This window comes from Fukomys damarensis, unplaced genomic scaffold (assembly GCF_012274545.1).
Source record: "Fukomys damarensis isolate Sample0158 unplaced genomic scaffold, DMR_v1.0_HiC HiC_scaffold_35, whole genome shotgun sequence".
Classification (NCBI taxonomy): Eukaryota; Metazoa; Chordata; class Mammalia; order Rodentia; family Bathyergidae; genus Fukomys; species Fukomys damarensis.
Genome location: NW_022900947.1, coordinates 30,735,996 through 30,755,368, shown reverse-complemented (window position 1 = coordinate 30,755,368; position 19,373 = coordinate 30,735,996). Strand labels below are relative to the sequence as shown.

The window sequence follows — 19,373 nt, the reverse complement described above, 5'->3', positions numbered from 1 at the left end:
TTTTTTTTTTTTTTTTTTTTTTTTTTTTGGTACTAGGGATCAAACTCAGGACCTTGTGTTTGTGAGGCAGGCAGCAGAGCCACTGAACTAAATCCCCAGCGACTTTATGAGTATAGAAATCAACCCGTGGGATTTACTATATTAACATAATTAGAAAATAAGATCATTGTAGTGGATGTCAAATAGGTGATAAAATCCAACACTTATTCATAATAAAAAATTGGTAAATGAATGCACACCTCAAGGGCAGGCATGTGGCACTGACCTTTAATCCCAGCGCTTGGAGAGGTTTATGCGTGACAATTGTTGAGAGTTTGAGGCCATCCTAGGCCACATAGTGAGTTAAAGGCCCAGCATGAACTACATAGTGTCTCAAAAAACAAAAAAATAAATTAATTAAAATAAAGTAAGTGGATGTAATTCACAATCATAATTCTGAGTGAAATCAGACACACATGTTGAAATATCACATTGTTTCTATTATGTGAGAAACCCAAAGTATAAATAAGGAGCAAAATAGAGGATTGATATTAGGAGACAGGAAGAATGTTTTTCAAATGGAAAGTAGAACAAGAGATGAGGGGAGAAGAGATTTTTTTTAAAAGGAAGAAAACAAATAGCTTTTTCAAATCATGAGGGGAAGAAGGGTTGGAACAAGGGAAGGGAGAAAGGACAAAAACAATTTAAGAGAGCTCAGGGATTTAGCGCAGTGGTTCTGCCACCCGCTTCACAAGTGCAAGGTCCTGAGTTTGATCCCTAGTACCAAAACAAAAAAAAAGATAGATTATGTGCCTGCATAAATTCTTCATGAATGTGATCATTATTATACTGTAAACATGCACTAATTTAAAGTGCTAATGAAAATTTTGGTAGAACTACATCTTCAGTATTTCATAATAAAAACAGTTTAAATTATGATTTAATCGTTTAGGTAAATTATGTAGTTCAGGCTGGCCTTGAATTTACTATGTAGCCCAGACTGGCCTTGAACTCATGGCAGTGCTCCTGCCTTAGCCTCCCATGTGCTGGGATTACTTACAGGTGCCACCACCACACCTGGCTTTTTATGCTGATTATAAAATAAAATGTTCATATGTGAGGCTGGGATACAGCTTTTTTTGTTTGTTTTGGTATCCGGGATCCAACTCAGGAACTTGTGCTTACGAGGCCAAGGCAGGCAGGGGCAACTCTTAACTAAATCCCTGGCCCTGGGACATAGCTTTTTAAATGTACATGTCTTCTATGCACAACAGTTACTTTCATTGTGGGGAGTTGGTACATATATGTAACACACTCTGCTGCTTTTTACTTCTCTTTGCCCTCCCTTCCCTCTACTCTACCTCCCTGTGATACTTAATGGTAGAGCATTTGCCTAGTACTATATGTGGAGGGATTTGGGCTTGATCCAGGCAACTCAAAGAAAATTTCAAAATTAAATACTTGTTAATTTTATAATGCACTAATACAACAGAGATTACTTGTAATTATAACTTGCCCTTTTTTGTCATTTTTTTCCCCCTGGTACTGGGAATCAAACTCGGGATCTTGCATTGCCTGGCAGACATGGTGCCACTGAACTACATCCCCCACCCATAACTTGGTCTTTTGAGACAGAATTTTGCTTATGTTGTTTAGGTTGGCCTTGAATTTACTGTGTAGCCCAGGGGAACTTCACAGGACCCTTCTGCCTCAGCCTTTCAAGTAGTATGATTACAGGCATGCACTACCATTCCCAGCCCTATAATTAAAACCTTTAACCAGCAAGGCACAGTGTGCACGCCTGTAATCCCAGCACTTGGGAAGCTGAGGTAGGAGGATTGCTATGAGTTTGAGGCCAGCCTGAACTAATAGACCTTGTCTAAAAAAACTTTAACTAGAAATACAACTGTATGAACATATTTGAAACATAGCACCTTTCCATTGTGGAAATATAAATCCCATTAAGTATCAAATGAAATAGTAGTAAGGAGCCTAGAAAGCAGCTTTGTTTATAAAATATAAAATGTACATAATTGATGATTTAGCCAAATGTCAAATTAATTTTCTGGTGTATATATATATATATATGTAGGGCCAAGAACTGGGATAGATACTAAACTGAGTAATGTGAAAGATGCAGTGGCACATACCTGTGTTCCCAACTACTCAGGAGGCTAAAACAGGAGGATCACTTGAACTTGGGAATTAAGGGCTAGCCCAGGCAACATTCTTGGAGGCCCCCACCCCTCTTTTCAATAAATGAATAAATTGAGAACTATAAGTTCTTTAAAAATCTGGTGGTAATAAAGATAATGTATCTGTGAGTACTCCAAAGTTGTTTATATGGTTTTTTCTTTTTGTCAGCAGTGAATGTATATGTATGATCTTTTCTCACATTCTTAAGGATTTACAAAAATTTTGATTTTGAACCCTCTCATAATAATTAATTACTAACCTATGTTGTAGTAAAGATATTTTTTTCTCCTAGGGACTACTAAGTACCATGAGTTAATTATATTCTTCTTTTATATATATTTTACAGATGGTAGTGAAAACTTTCATGGATATGGATCAGGACTCAGAAGATGAAAAACAGCAGTATCTCCCACTAGCTTTGCATCTTGCATCTGAATTCTTCCTCAGGAACCCTAATAAAGATGTGCGTCTCCTTGTAGCATGTTGTTTAGCTGATATATTTCGAATCTATGCCCCAGAAGCTCCATATACTTCCCATGATAAACTTAAGGTAAATAAAATCTTTTAAAAATCCTTTTATTTTATATTTATAGTGTAGCTTACCTGTATGAGAAAATTTCAAGTTATTTTTTATTTTTAAGATTATGGGTTAGGGTTGTTTGTAGTTCAGTAGTAAAGTGGTAGCCTAGTATGTTTTAGGCCCTGGGTTTGATTCGTAGAGCACAAAAAACAAAACAACAGAAAAGCTAGCCAAGCACCAACTTCAAATAGCATACTCTCAGAATTTCAGTGTTAACGTTAAAAAGAAGAAGAAAAAAGATTGTATCATATATTTGGGGGTTTTTGTGGAGGGTGTTTTGGAGACAGGGTCTCATTATGTAGTTCAGCTGGTCTTGAATTCATTTTGTATCCCAGGCTGGCCTTGAACTCACTGAGATCTTCTTGCTTCAGCCTTCTCAGTGCAGGGATTATAGACAGATGCACCACTATGCCCGGCTATCCATATCACAACTTTTAAAATTTCATTATTTTTTCAATCATAACGTTTATTATCTACAAAAATACTGGTATATTTCTGTGGCATTAAGAGGTCCTTGTGTTCAAGGAGCCCTTACTTAATGACCCCAAAGCACACACTTTTAAAAACAACATATTTTAGTTCTGCTTTTCTCTTGCCATATTGGGGGATTGAACCCAAGGCTTTTGCACTGAGCTACATCTCCAGTCCCTTTTTTATTTTGAGAAAAGGTTTCACTAAGTTGTCCAGGCTGGGCTAGTACTTAGTGATCCTCCTGCTTCTGCCTCCTAGAATGTTAGAGATACGGGCATGTGTCACCATGCCCAATTGTTGTTCCGTTTGTTAGTTTTATTGTTACTTTTGTTGTGCCTAACTTATAAATAAGTTATGCTTTATAATATTTATATATTTATAAGGGAAGAAAACAGTGTATGTTGAGTTCAGTGCCATCTGTAATTTCAGCCATGGGATCTTGGAATGTATCTCCTCTACACAGGAGGGATCAAAGTAGTGCAAAAGTCTGTTTGTGCCATGTTTATGTTACTTTGAGTTTTAAAACATCTGGAGAAAGCCTATTAAGAAATAGGCCAGAGGGGCCAGGGATTTAGCTCAGTGGTTCCACTGCCTACCTCAAAAAAGCATAAGGTCCCAAGTTCAATTCCCAGTACCAAAAAAATAAAAACAAAACAAAGAAATAGGCCAGGGCCAGGGATTTAGCTCAGTGGTGCCACTGCACTGCCTGCCTCACAAGCACAAGGTCCCGAGTTTGATCCCTGGTATCCCCCCCCCAAAAAAAATAGGGCCAATCTATTGCCTTTGTTTCATATAGCCTTGAAATCAGATAAATTCAAAACTAGGTACTGAAAATTACTGTTTACACACAGGAATTAGTAATGGAAAGTCTCATATTCAGCTCCTTTGGAAATAAAATAGTCTGCTATGATGAAAGGTGAAGGTAAGGAGAAAAGTGGAAGTGCTATAATAGAAAAAATGATAATGGGGTATATAAACTCTGTGTTCTTAGAATGAGAAAGAGAAAGCCTAAAGATTTATAGAATGAACAACCTTTATTTTTGCTCTTAAAAGATAGGGTTTTATTTTGTAATGATTTTAAGTAATGGAATAGGCCAGTCCCAAGGCATTCAGCTAAAGAATGATTTTCTTTTGTTACAGTTTGTGTGTCATGAAAGAATAAGAATTTGTATCTAAATTAATGTTGTTGTTGTTTTTTTTAACAGGACATATTTTTGTTTATTACCAGACAATTAAAAGGTTTGGAAGACACAAAGAGTCCACAGTTTAATAGATACTTTTATTTATTAGAGGTAAAAGCAATACTTTATTTAATAAATAGCACATTATTTCATATAGTAGCAAATTCTTTATACCAACTTTATAATGTAAAATGAAACTTTTTTGTTTTATCCACAAAGAAAATGTGATCTTACTATTGTTCCTCATATTCTGAAAAGTTACTCTATAGAAAAAATATTAGATTATTTGAAATTCTAGCTGTTATTTTCTCCTGGTTTGTTTTTTAATCTCAAAATGTTCATGGCCTCTTAAATTTTGTATATATCTATATATCTACATATTACTATATACATATATATGTCAACCCCTAAATATTTAGTATTGATGAATTTAGAAAAATTGATACCCCCATGAATGTCTTTTTAAGGATAAGTGTAAACAACTAGTTTTACACTTGTAATTTGATATGTTGAATCTTTACTTTAGATTCCTAATTCTTAAAAATTAAATTTTACTAATGAGTTTGCTTTTCTGTCACTGTTCTGTTCAACTGTAATTAAATAATTATTTTTGTTTAAGAATTTAGCTTGGGTTAAATCATATAACATCTGCTTTGAATTGGAAGATTGCAATGAAATTTTTATTCAGCTTTTTAGGACTCTCTTCTCAGTGATCAAGTAAGTTCATATTTATGCATATCTGCTTATCTTTTGCTGTGTATATTGAAATGTCATGAATATGTGTATACTAAAATTTGTTAGAATTACATGGACTTGTTTTTCTTAGAATATTTAATATGAAGTGGAAAAGAAACAAAAATTCTGTTTTCTGAAAGCTGTCTTTGGTATGAATTTAATGGGTGTCCCATCTGCTCCTTGCTCTGTGTGGCTATGGAATAGAAGTAAAGTATAAATCAGAGCCCTTGTTTTAAAGAAATATACAGTATTGTGGCCGGGGATTTAGCTCAGCAGTTCGTTGGCCTGCCTTGCAAGTGCAAGGACCCGAGTTCAATCCCCGGTACCAAAAAAGAAAAAGAAATAATACAGTATTGTCCAGCAAGAAGGTCACAAGTTTGAGCCTAACCTGGGCAATTTAGTGAGATAGTACATTTAAAATTTTTAAAAATAAGATTGGATGACCAGAGATTTAGTTCAGTGGTGCTGCCGCAAGGTCCCAAGTTCAATCCCTGGTACCAAAAAAAGATTGGATGGGGATGTAGCTTGGTAGTAAAGCACTAGTCTTGCATCCTTCAGGTCCTGGGTTCAAGCCCTAAAACTTCAGAAAAAAAGTTGAAAATAAATATTGCTTAAATCCGCTTTTTCTCCATAGAAAAGTAGGGAAACTAAGGTGGAGGCATGTGGTGTGGTGGCTTAATAAAAAGAATCATCACTTCAGTATATGTCTTTATTCGTACTGCAAGTGTTCAAAAGCCATGTATCTAATGGTTTGCATACCATATAACACATTTTCAGAATCTTCCTTAGATTTTTAGGAATACTGAATCACTTTCTCCCCCCACCCTCTCTTTGTCCTCCCCCCCATCTTTCCATCTGTCTTTCCTGGTACGGGGGCTCAAACTCAGAACCTTGTGCTTGTGAGTCACACGTGGAGCCATGAAGCTAAATCCCTGGCCCCTTCTTTTAGCCTGGAATAATTAGGAAATGACTAGAGCACCTTGATGTAGAGCTTGCAACTTACAGAAAGACTGCCTGGGAAACACCTTTATGTGGTATTTTTTACTCCCATAAGTCCCTTAGAGTAATTGTTAGAATATATAAACCTTACTTTAATTTATGCTGTATAACCTAAATCATGTAAAGCAGCCACCATTTTATTTAGTACATGATTCTGCCTTGCGGGTGTTTTTGTCTGGTCTAAATCCTCTTCTGAGTTTGTGGTCGTTTGGCAGGATATTCTGTGGTTGGCTGAAATAATAGAAGAACTGAGTTAACAAGTCTTTCATCACCCAGCAGGCCAGCCCAGCCTCTTGGTACATTGACTAGGTTTCCTAAGTATTGAGAAAGGGCAGGCTTCACTGCACAGGCAGTATTCAAACATTGGTAGCTTCTGTGTTTCATTGGAGCCAAGCAAGGCACAGACAGACACAGATTCAAGGGTTGGTTGGATAGACTACCTATGTTTTTATATTTTTCTTTGTGGTGCTAGGCATTTGAACCCAAGGCCTGGTATATACTAGTCAAGCTCTCAACCAGTGAGCCACGCCCCTAAGCCCTCCACTCTTTACACCATTCTGATAGGAGGAATAGTAAGTTGTAAAGAGATATACTTACAGGAATGGAAACGATTAGTGCCATTGTTTGTATTGGGGTGTGTTTTGAAATTATAATTTCCACCACCAATAATAACTCCGTTATCATTCTGCTCCTTCTTTGACTTTATATATTTAAATCTACCTCATCACTCTGTAATTATATATATGTTTTCCTTGAGCTTATTAATGTTTTTATTTCTTGAATATGAAGATTGCCTAATAATTTACAGTGCAATATGAGTAAAAAAAATGAACAGCCTGCCAGAGGGTATGGTAGGAGTTAAGGCCAGCCTGGACTGCATAGGGAGACCTTGTCTCAAAAATAAGTAAATACTGAAAAAGAAGAGCTTGTTGATTTGAATTTAACATATTTGTCATATTTAATAATCTTCATTCATTAGTATAGATGGAAATTTGCATCTAGTGTAATTTTTTTCAATCTGAAGGACTTTCTTAAACATTTCCTATAGTTCAGATCTTCTAGTAATGGAATTCTATCATCTTTTCTATGCCAGAAAAGGTCTTTTTGCTGTTGATTTGTTTGGTTTGTTTGTTTGTTTGTTTGTATTTAGAGACAGGGTCTTTGTGTTGGTTCAGGCTTGCCTTGAACTCACTGTGTAGCCCAGACTGGCCTTGCAGAGCAATTGTCTTGCATCAGCCTCTTGAGTACTGGAATTACAGGCATTCACTACCACACCCTGCCTGAAAAAGTCTGTTCCATATTCGCTTTTTTGGAAAGTTGTCACAGGATACAGAGTTTTAGGTTGCTTGGATTCCTTCCCCTTTCTGTTGTTCTACCATACCATGTCCAAGGACTCACCATGTGCTAGACAAGCTACCACTGAACTATATCCCCAGATTTTAGTACTTTAAAAATGGTGCTCCACTTTTTTCTGGCTACCATTGTTTCCAACAAGTTATTTTTGTTGTTTTTAATCTTTGTTTTTCCTGTATGTTGTTTACTTCTATTTCTCAAACTGCTTTTAGGGTTTTTCTTTATTGTTCACTTTGTTTTAGTGTTTTATTTATTTATTTTCTCGGTACCAGAGATTGAACTCGGGTCCTTGTGCTTGCAAGGCAGAACCACTGAGCTAAATCCCTGGCCTGGTTTATTTTAGCGTTTATTGTTCACTTTGGGTAATGTATTATACTGAGGTTTTCTTTCTGTTATACTTTAGGCTCTTCGAGCTTCAAGAGTATATGGGTTTATATATATATCCTTTTTTGTTTGTTTAAGAAAGGCTTTATTTTTATTTAATTTCTTCTGATTACTTTTGAAAACTGTTTTTTTGAGACAGGGTCTCACTATGTAGTTGAGACTGACCAAGAACTCACTGTGTACCCCAGGCTGGTCTGGAACTGGCAGAAATCCTCCTGCCTCAGCTTTCGAGTGCTGGGATTACAGGCATGGGTTACCATGCCTGGCTTTGAAAACTTTTTTTAAATCCCAAGGATTATCCTCTCTGGTTCTTTCAGGGAGTTCTTTTCTCAAAGTCAGGGAATTTTCTCACTGGCTGCATGATCATCAAGCATTTGAAGGATTCTTTGAGCTTGTGCTGAATAGCTTTCTCTTTGGTTTTCTCCTCTGTAAACTCTAGTCTATGTAGATTATCACCCTATACTATAACCTAGAAACTTATTCTAAATTAGAAAAATTGCACCATGTATGGGCATGGCGTCTGATATCTGAAAGCTAGTATTTCATGTTTTGTCTGGTTTTTAGTCATTATAGATATTTGGGAAAATCCTATTTTTGTAATTGATTCTTGCTGGAAGTGAAAGTTTGAGCTTACTGATTTAAACTGGTTGAATTTGTGGGATAATTTTAAATCTCTTTGTCTTTTCATTCCTTTCCTACCTTCAAATATTTATGTGCCTGAGAGTCAGGTACTTAGGTTTTTGCACTGTTTTGCATCAAGTTCTTCAATTTCCCCTAAGCCAGATACACATTTATAAAACTGTAATTGATCCTTCACAATCTTGGCCTTTTATAAATTAAGATATTTCAGAGAGAGTATACAAAATAACCGTGTTCCTCAAAATTATGTGCCTCTAATAGTACGAACAGATTTTCTGCAACATTTCAGTTTTTATCATTGAATGTTACTACTTAATGCTAGACAAGTGAATTTTACTCTTTCAGGTTAATTAGGTGATTTAAGCCTCCGTGTGTGTGTGTGTGTGTGTGTGTATTTATTTATTTACTTACTTATCTATTTATTGGTACGGGGGATCAAACTTGGGATTTTCCGCCTGCATGGCAGGCAGTGGCACCACTGAGCTAAATCCCTGGCCCTCCCTGTTATAATAATATAAGTATCACTTTTCTTGAGATTCTTATCCTCTCAGGTCAGTGTGTAGGTTCATGTATGTGAGTATACTTCAACAGAATTTATGTACTTCACTAAACATTAGGGTGTGAAATACAATACCTTACAGCTATAAACAACACAGAAGTGCAGCAGCCAAAATTTCTGTCATTATTGACATTATTTTCTCAATTTTAAATCCTTTTACTTTGAGATTGTTGTTTTAAACTGGAAAGATTGTCTTTCTGTATGTAGGCATTAATTTTTTTTATTTCCTTTTTTAGCAATAGCCACAATAAGAAGGTGCAACTGCACATGCTAGACTTGATGAGTTCTATCATCATGGAAGGTGATGGGGTTACTCAAGAATTATTGGACTCCATACTTATCAACCTCATACCTGCACATAAGGTTTGTATGTTATGGAGATGTGAAAGATTAATATTGAAAGGTAGTGCTATGATTGATTTTGAAAATTTGTAATCACATGTGATCCTTTTCAGTGTCACCCTCTTGTCCCAAATAAAATAGAGCTGCACATATAGCTTGTACATATAGTCTTGTAGCTATTATTTTTAGAAGATATGCTTATGGTTAAGATTATGTAAGATGTGCTAAAGAACGTAAGATTTTCTTTTTTCTTTGTTTTTTGTTTTGTTTTGTTTTTTGAGACAGGGTTTCCCTATGTGGTTGAGACTCACCTGGAACTCGCTATGTAGCCCAGGCTGGTCTCAAACTCAGTGATCCTCCTGCCTCAGCCTCCTGAGCTAGGATTACAGGTTTTTTTTTTCGCTATGGCGCCCAGGCTGGTCTCAAACTCAGTGATCCTCCTGCCTCAGCCTCCTGAGTGCTAGGATTACAGGTGTGTGCTACCACACCCGGCTGTAAGATTTTCATTCAGTTAAGTTCTTACTTCTGGAGACTAGGAATATTTTGTATTTCACCACTCATATCCCATCTGGGAATTGTAAGAGGGTTTTGGTAGTGTTGTCTAAAAAAGAAATGTCTTTTGTCCTTTGTAGCATATATATGGAACATAGGAGTTTGGATTTCTTTTCAAGCCTTATACTGTACTTTTTCCTTAGACATTTTCAGAAAAAAATTTGGGCAGGACAGTTGAGAACTGTATCTTTCTTCCTGTTTCCTTTCTCTATTCTCTCTACCAGGTCCTCCTAAGAAACTGAAGGACTTGGCTTTCCATAGGCTCCACCACTGGGCTCTTCTAAACACCACCCCCAACTCTTCCCTCCCCATCCCCAAAGTCTTGATATTTGCCCTCCTGCTCTTTTATTTTAATGGTTTAGTAATGTCATCAGATGTTAGTTGAACAGTATGTCGAACTATGCTTATTCCCCAAAATGAGATTGATTTCAAATTCTTTTGATTTGCATTTTATTAACTTGAATGAATATAGTTAGTAAAAATAATTAGAGAATGGCAAAAAGGAGTATATCAGGCAGAATAAGAAAAAAATGTAGACAGGAAGTATGTTTGGTGTTTATATTTTAGCTAGATATATTCTAGTATTTTATGATTTAAAAATATATATACCCTTTTAAGAAACAAATATTAACTTTAGTATCCTTTTGTCAATGGAATAAAAGAGCAGGGGTCAGGAAGCTATGGATTATGAATCAAATCTGGACTATTAACTTATTTATGTAAGTACAGTAGTTCTCTTATTCATGGTTTTTACTTGCCACATTTTTAGTTACACAAGGTCAATCACTGTCCAAAAACATTACATGGAAAAATTCTAGAAATAATGCATAAATTGCATACTATTCGGACTAGTGTGTTGAAATAGCACACTGTCCTGCTCCATCCTGGCCAGCATGAATCATCTCATTGTTCAGTGTATCTACATTGTATATGCTACCTGCCTATTAGTGGTTTATAGTCAAAGCCGGGTATCAGATGGATTGGTATTACAATGTTTGCATTTAAGTAACCCTTATTTTACTTACTCTGGCCCAAAAGATCCAGAGTCATGAGGCTGGTAGTTTAGATAATTCTAGAGAGAAACCATAGATGTTTTCATTTAAGTGAAAAGATAAAAGTTCTTGACCTAATAAGGAAAGGAAAAAAAAGAAAATAAAAAAATCATTTGCCAAAGTCGCTAACATCTATTGTAAAATGAATAGGAAAAAAAAAAGATTGTACATCCTATAACTGAAATGCTACAAAATCCAGAATCTTTTGATTGCCAACATGTCACCACAAGTGGAAAATTCTATCACTGACTTTGTGTGAGCTGTAATGAAAACACAGAAAGACCAAAAATACTGTATAAAATTACCTTCAGGCTTTGTGTAAAGAAGTTTTTTGTTTGTTTGTTTTTGGTACTGGGGATCCAGCTGAGGACCTTTGCTTGCAAGGCAGGTGCAGTGCCACTGAGGTAAATTCCCAGCCCATGTAAAGAGGATTTCTATGAAGCCTGTGTGCATTTCATGATGCAACTTGGGCTCCCATCCCAAAGGTTCCTTGTTGTTAGGCAACTATTCCAAAATCAGCAATCAGAAACATTTCTGGTTCTAAGCACTTCAAATAATGATTACTCTATTTATATATGGTTCAGTACCATCTCTAGTTTCAGGCATCCAGCAGAGATCTTAGAACATTTCTCCCAGAGATAAATTGATATTTTTGGAACACAGCCATACTCGTTTGTTTTTCGTTTATGCTTTTTTCACACTATCCCAGAAGAATTGTGTAGTTATAGCATATCAGGTGAATGCCCAAACACTTTATTGGAGGATACATTACCTCACTAGGTGGATACAGCAGAGGATAAAAGAATAAAGCATAAGGCATTGTTTCTTGTTTGTGGGGCAGGATCTGATCTTAGCTCTCTCCTAACTAAAACCACTTGATCTAAGCTCTTTCCTGGTTAAGACCATGATCTCTGGATTTGTCAGTATTATGATTATACAGCATAGCAAGGGGTGTCCTGGGGATTTAGCTTGTTTCCACCACCTACCTCACAAGTGCAAGGACCCAAGTTTGTTGCCCAGTACCAAAAAAAAAAAAAAAAGAGTGGGTTATAAAGGCAGATTTAAAGAATAGCAGAACTAATGCACTAATGAGACAGGCTTGTAGAAAGGGAATAACTTATGTATTTTTGTGAAGTACAGGTGATCAAGCCATCTGTGATATCTTTAGCTAACATTCGATCTTAGAGAATGGCTATACAAGAGTCTTAATTCTTCAGCTCGTGTAATCTTGCTATTAGAGATGTCACAATCTCATTGATCATTGAGACCTCAATTCTGACCATGGCATAGGGAATTCTGTCTCACACCAGCTGAAGGTTCATTTTATTTTACAAACCACACATAGGCCTTGGGATGACTCATAATTTTAATCAATAGCCAAATTATAAGTCAATTCAATAATACTAAAACCTGCTTAGTGCTGCCTCAAGATGGTTTCTTCCCCACCGCCCCCCGAACTCGGGCCCTTGCCACTTGTGAGGCAGGCGCCAGAACCACTGAGCTAAATCCCCACCCCATCAAGCTGGTTTCCTACAGCACCAGTGACTTATAAACTTTTACTATGTGGCCCTTTACATAAAATGTTTACTAACCAGTGGCTCAGAGTGTGGGATTTTTCTGGCCTCTTGAGACAGGTGGAAGATGATGGTGAATCAACCTCAGTTTGGTCTAAAACTTCATAGTGTAAAGATACTAAGTTTTGCTTTGTTTTTTGTTTTTCTGGGGTTACCGGGAATTGAACTCGGGTTCTTTCTCTTCCAAGGCAGGCAGCAGAACCACTGAGCTAAAATCCCAGCTCGGTGTTAAGTTTTTTTAATATACCTTTTTCAATAAGTTCTTTTCAAAATTAAATATTTATTATTGCCTCATTTTTTCTCAGACCCTTTCAGTTGTTTAAGTGCCCTAGAACTAGAACTTAAAGAAGGAGCATAGTAGTCACCATTTCAAGAATAAAATTGATCAAGAACGTTTTTTTTTTTTTTAAATTGAGAAGCTTTCCAGGTCTACTCTTCTTTAGAATGTCTAGTAGTTAAGTAATTAAATACTGACCATGGTGAGTTAGCTTCAGGGGAAGAGGGAGGTGTTTCTTTAGGATACATGAGCATAGTTGCCAGTTCATATAGATTAATGGATACCATAAAAAAAAAAAAACTTTGGTCCAATATTAATTTAGTAAGACACGGTTTCACTTTTGGCTAATATACTTTAATTTTTTATTTGTTGAGTTCAAGTTTTAATTTCTGCTTTTAAGACTACTTGGCTACACAATATGGTAAAACCTTGAATGATTTTTCATTATATTTTTCATATTTTAACTGAGTAGATACTACAATGTTCTAATAATGCTATTTATAAATTTACCAATTCATTTGTAACTTTATGTTTTTATTGTTTTTCAGAACTTAAATAAACAGTCTTTTGATCTTGCAAAAGTCCTCTTAAAGAGGACAGTTCAGACTATTGAGGCGTGCATTGCCAATGTATGTATTTCTTTCTGTATTTGTTCTATAATTGTGTGTAATTCTTTATCTGTTATACTAATTTATTAGAACCATACACATACATATTTATCTAATAAATAATTTCATCTAGTTAGAGCAAATATATAATCTTTATATGCCTAGTATGATCGAAATTGAGGAAATGTAGTATGACTTCATAAGCTTATTAGCATTGCTTTGATATGGCTCAAGACGGTAGGTGTTTTTTCATGAAAATTACCTACATCTCCCACTCCCTCTGCATTTGTATCTGTATTTTTCTTATCTCCAAGGTATGATGATTGCTCTTACTTTCTCCCTGCATCATCTTCATCTGTGGATGTATGTCTCACTTTATTTATACATTTTCCTCTTTGTTTCTTCTGGATCATTTATTGGAAACACTTCTATTTATTCTTCTTGTATAGTTGATATATAAATACCATCTTTAGATTTTTTTCTTTTTTTGTACTGGGGACCAAATTCAGGAACTCAGAGGCAGACGCAGTGCCACTGAGCTAAATCCCCAACCCCTTCTTTAGAAACTTTTTTGACCAGGATCTGATCAGTGCTGAAGCACTTGTCTACCATGTGTGAAGCCCTGTGTTTGAGTCATGTACCATACATGCAGACAAATTGAAAGGTTGTAGTCAAGACTTTAGAACAAATAAATTTATAATATCTCAATATAGCAGTTAATTCTGTTGCTCATTTTTCTAATATTCATAGCTGTTTTTTGCATGTTCTAGGTAAAGTTTCATTTTATCCTTATATATTTCTATAGTTTATTTTATGAATGACTATAAATATTCCTTTAATTTGGTAATGCCCATTTACCTATTGATTTACATTAAAATTCTTTCAGTATTTTCCTTTACAAATCAATCTTTGTGCATATATTTATCTGTTGAATTATTCTCAAAAAATCAAGTAAGGCTTTATTTAAATCATTAATATTTGTATTCTGTTGCTAAATATTTAAATAGGTTCAAAAAAGATTTTCAAATAGTGTAAAAAAGTACACAGTGAAACATGTTTTTCAAACGGAATACCATATTTTTAGTTTGCAGAAGTTACCATCGCTGATGGTTTTCACCGGTAGCATTAAACTTGTGTGTGTGGTTCATTAAAATAATCTTATCATCATTTACAAGGCCCTCATAATAAATATATTTCATTTTCTATAAGACAGTTTTATTATGTAATTATTCTTAAAAGTGAAGCAGTGGTGTTTCAAATATGCTTGTTCAGTCACTTTTGTCTTTTTTTTTTTGAGACAGCAGTCACATTATGTAATTCAGACTGGCCTTGAACTCACAGTGATACTTCTGCCTCAGCCTCCTGATAGTGAAATTGCAGATGTGCACTACCACGCCTAACTACATTTGCCTTTTTATGTTTTATTTTTTTCAGCCTTGAAACTGGTTTTCATTGATGGATATTGTGAACATAATAAACTGTACAATCTGTCTAAATCATTTTTAATTGAAATAGCTGAACACTTCAATCTTTGTTTACTTTTCTTGAAACATTTGTGATTTAATTGGAAGTATATTTCTTCTATTTAGATGACTGTCCTATTATATATTAATAATTCAAATACCTTATTCTGTATTATCCCCTTCAGTTGTATATGCAATACCTGAGGATATAGTTGTTTTAACATTCATAAACCAATTAACGTTCTTAAATGAAATATCTATTGTTGTTTTTAATATCCTATAGTTTTTCAATCAAGTCCTGGTGCTGGGAAGATCGTCAGTAAGTGATTTGTCAGAACATGTATTTGATCTGATTCAGGAACTTTTTGCCATAGATCCTCACCTATTATTATCTGTCATGCCACAGCTTGAATTCAAACTGAAGGTAGGATTGATCAATTTTCAAGGCCTTTAAGTTTAAAGAATATATTAAAGAGTTTCTAAGTATACTAATACAGTGTAAATTCAGTTACCGTCTTCCTTTTCTAGTATACATTTTTCAGTTATTTGAATAAAACTCATTTGGGTGAGAAGAGATTTACATAGCAAAGTTATAATTAGGTGTTAAATATCTACTGATAAGCTGAAAAATGATGTTATCCTTGAAATTTACCTTGTACACTATGATATTAAATAGCATAATTTATTAACCCTTTTATACTATAGACCAAGAAAAAAATGTGTTTTTTTTGTTTTGTGTTTTTTGGGGTTTTGGGGGTTTGGGGTTTTTTTTTTTCTTTTTTCTTTCTTTTTTTTTTTTTTTTGGTTTTTTGAGCCAGGGTCTCACTATGTAGTTGAGACTGACCTGGAACAGTGTAGCCCAGGCTGGTCCCGAACTCACAGTGATCCTCCTGCCTCAGCCTTGCAAGTGCTGGGATTACAGGTGTGTCCGTGCCTGGCTAGAGACTGTTTACATTTGCTCTTATATCTTTTTTGTGGTACTAGGAATGGAACCCAAGGCCTTGAGCACGTTAGGCAAGCACTTTTCCATTGAGCCACAATCCCAGTTCTTTTTATTTCACTTTTTGAGACAGTCTAAATTGACTGAGCTGGCCTATGACTTGTGATCCTCCTGTCTCACCCTATTAAGTTGCTCAGTTTATAGGCATGCATCTCCACATACAGCTATGTATATGTTTTACTGGATTCTTAATTCGATCTCTGATATAATTAAAATTAGTTTCTTTTGAGATAATCTTAAGATGAAATGTTTTTGTTGAGTCTCTTTAAACATGCATAATTAAGAATTGTGTGTTCTTTATTAGAAGCATTTGATTTTTTTTTTTGTTTTGTTTTGTTTTTTTTTGGTACCGGGGATTGAACTCTGGTCCTTGCGCTTGCAAGGCAGGCCACCGAACCGCTGAGCTAAATCCCTGGCCCTAGAAGCATTTGATATTTATAGTATAAAGGACATGACATCCCCGATGTGGGAACCAAAAAAATAAAATAAAATAAAGGGCATGATAGCAATGGATTTTTCTGATGCAAAATTGGTTGCAAGAGAAATATTATCTAGAAAAGAAGGATTTGGGTTTCACTGAAGAGTTTAACAATATAAAAGTGTCTCCACACTAAATTATTTTTATGTGTAAGGCAATAAAGTATTGCCCTCTAACCTTTCATAGAGTTTAAATATGTAAAGTCAAGCCACTCAGACAAGACTGCTGTGGTATGAACAGATTACAAATTAGTCTTAAATTTCCTTTTGTGAGCTTAATGTAAGCTAAGGGAAGAAAGCCTTGCTGTAGTGGCTGTTCATACCATCATATCTCTACAAGTTAATTTATTTAAAGCAGAGATACCAGCTTCTAAAGTCCAGATAAGTATGCATTTTCCATTTTTGGTGTTCTTTTTGTACTAAGGATCAAATTGAGGTCCCTGCATTCACCAGGCAGACTAGGCAGTCCCTGTGCTGCTGAGCTGCATCCTCAGCACTGCATTTCCAGTTTTAAAATCTCTAGATAATCTACCATTATCGGGCCCTTGTTTCTTACATAGCAAAAACCAGCTAGACATCAGTGGTATCAACAATTATTCCTTTATTTTGTACCTACTTTTCTTCATTGATACAATTTTATTTCATAACCATATTCTAAAGTTAAATGATATGAATTTTTTTCATAAATTTATTGATTCTGGTTTTTTTTTAATTTAATGCCATAGTTAATTCTGTTTTTGACTATTGGATCTCTTTTAAGGTAACGTGTCTGACACAAGAACATCGAGCTTTATGTTTTTGTATATTATTAAATCTCTGCTTCAGTATTGTGTCTAAATAATAACAGTAATGGTTGTTACAAGAATAAACAAATGCCATTGCCTTTGTCCTTATTTGCTCATTAAATCCTAACGTAGTAGCTAGCATTTTCTTATCCTAAATAAACAAACAAGCTTGGTGTGTCTGGCTGCTAGATGTAAATGAGGTATCCCTGTTTTGAATCAGCAGCACGTGCTGAGCAAATAGACTACAAAGTTTTTGTGTCTTTCGTGATTTTCTGTGTTTCTGTGTATTTTTGAATCATACAGCCATAGCCCTCCTTGGGTATAGTCCTCTGAGAGCAATTAAGATGTTTGAGAAAATGCTTTGAAGTAGTACTTTCTTTGATTTAACTGTCAACAGTCCTTCTGGGCACAGCCATATCCATTGCCCACTTCATGAATCCACAGAGTACAATTCTCATGTGTAACGTACCCTCTGGAGTTGTGCTACTTAGCAACCTTGTCTAAAATTATTAGGAATTTTGCCTCATTTTACATTTAAGACTTTTGTTAATGGTAGAAGACGGGAGTAGGAACATTTATATCTGTTCTCCAAATTTAGAAAACATTTTAAAGAGTCACTTGCTTCATTTTGGTAAAAATCAGTTTTGTTTTGTTTTTGGTACCAGGGATCAAACACGGGTCCTTGTGCTTGCAAGGCAGGCGCCGGAACCACTGAGCTAAATCCCTGGCCCAGAAATCAGTTTTTCATAGAAAATTGTTCAAATTTAGTTACTTTGTAAGTCGAAACAAGAGTTTCCATTTCTTGTTAAAATTGGACAGAAATAGAAATTTGAGTGGCTTTATTGAATATTTTTTCAAGAGTTAATTGGTAAACTATTAATGTAGAATATCTCTTTGCTCTATTCTTACTAGAATATGTGTTTGTAATTCATAGTATTATATCTTTATGAAAGAATTCTCACTTTGGCATAGATTAACATTAGAGCTGTATATCAGAGATGTCGGGTTGTTTTTGTATTAAAAAGCTTATTATCAAATCACTGTAAACATTCAGTTTTATTCACAGAATACATTTTAAACTTTACAAAATCAAGAATGGGCGATCCGGAGATTTAGTGGTGCTGCCGTATAACTTGTAAACACAAGGTCCTAAGTTTGATCCCCAGTACCAAAAGAAAGAAGGGACAAGTTTTCACTTAGTTTTACTTTGGTAGTTTATAGATATGAAGTCCACTAAAGTAATCACAAGTAAAATAAAATTTACTTAATCTAATGTTTGACATTTAAGTGATTTTTCTTTAAATAAAATATGTTGGCTAGTGAGTTTTACAATTATTAAAAAGTGATGCCGATACCCCTCAGCATTGTTCACTTTGCTTGAGAAAAACTTTGTAAAGAAAAATCATTTTGTTATTCATAATTACGTTAAGTCTTGATATAATTTTTGTTTTATATCTGTTTAATGAAAATCTGTTGCTTTCACCAGAAAAATCCCTATTCTTAAGTTAAAACTTCATAAGAAAAAGATTATATGACATGGTGTCTCGCTGGCATGCACATGCACATTCTCTCTCTCTCTCTCTCTCTTTTTTTTTTTTTTTTGGTATGGAGATCATACTTGGGACTTTGAGTTTGCAAGGCAGTTGGCTGAACCACTGAGCTAAATCTGCAGCTCCTCTATTTTTTTATTGTAATTTTAATCTTTTCCCACAATTTGTTTATTGAATATGTGGTATTATTTTAAACATTATTTGAACTCTGTGAAATTGTTTTTAGATATTAGGTATTCATTTATTTTCCCAGTACATAATGATTTTTTTTAATTTCACATGCCATATGGTTTCAAAGTAACTTATATGAAAATGTAATATAGTACCAGAGCTGTATGTATTAGTTCATTACAAGAAGCTAGGAGAGTCTTACCAAAAAATTATTAAGTTTTGTTTTTTTGTAGTGTTCAGTTCACCTACCATCGTCAGCTTTCCCAGTGCTGAAACATAATATCTAACATCCGCAACTTAAAGGGTGGAGGGGTTTAATTTATCTTATTATAGTTCAAGGGACTCAGTCCACAGTCAACTGCCTGCAGTGCAGAAATATGATGGAAGGGCATGGCAGAGAACACTGCTCTCTTTGTGGCAGCCAACAAGTAGAAAGAGAGTAGAAA

The 19,373-nt window shown here is 35.0% G+C and overlaps 1 protein-coding gene across 2 annotated transcripts in view; it reads left to right on the top strand.

Moving 5' to 3' along the window:
- Positions 1-19,373, top strand: part of Pds5a (PDS5 cohesin associated factor A) — a 115,112-nt gene that overhangs the window by 27,057 nt on the left and 68,682 nt on the right. For both annotated transcript variants that reach the window (XM_010625121.3, XM_010625120.3), the window contains exons 2-7: positions 2,522-2,725; positions 4,432-4,518; positions 5,027-5,124; positions 9,313-9,439; positions 13,422-13,502; positions 15,228-15,368. In XM_010625121.3, coding sequence (XP_010623423.1) covers positions 2,522-2,725; positions 4,432-4,518; positions 5,027-5,124; positions 9,313-9,439; positions 13,422-13,502; positions 15,228-15,368 — 738 coding nt within the window. The remainder of the gene's footprint in view (positions 1-2,521; positions 2,726-4,431; positions 4,519-5,026; positions 5,125-9,312; positions 9,440-13,421; positions 13,503-15,227; positions 15,369-19,373) is intronic.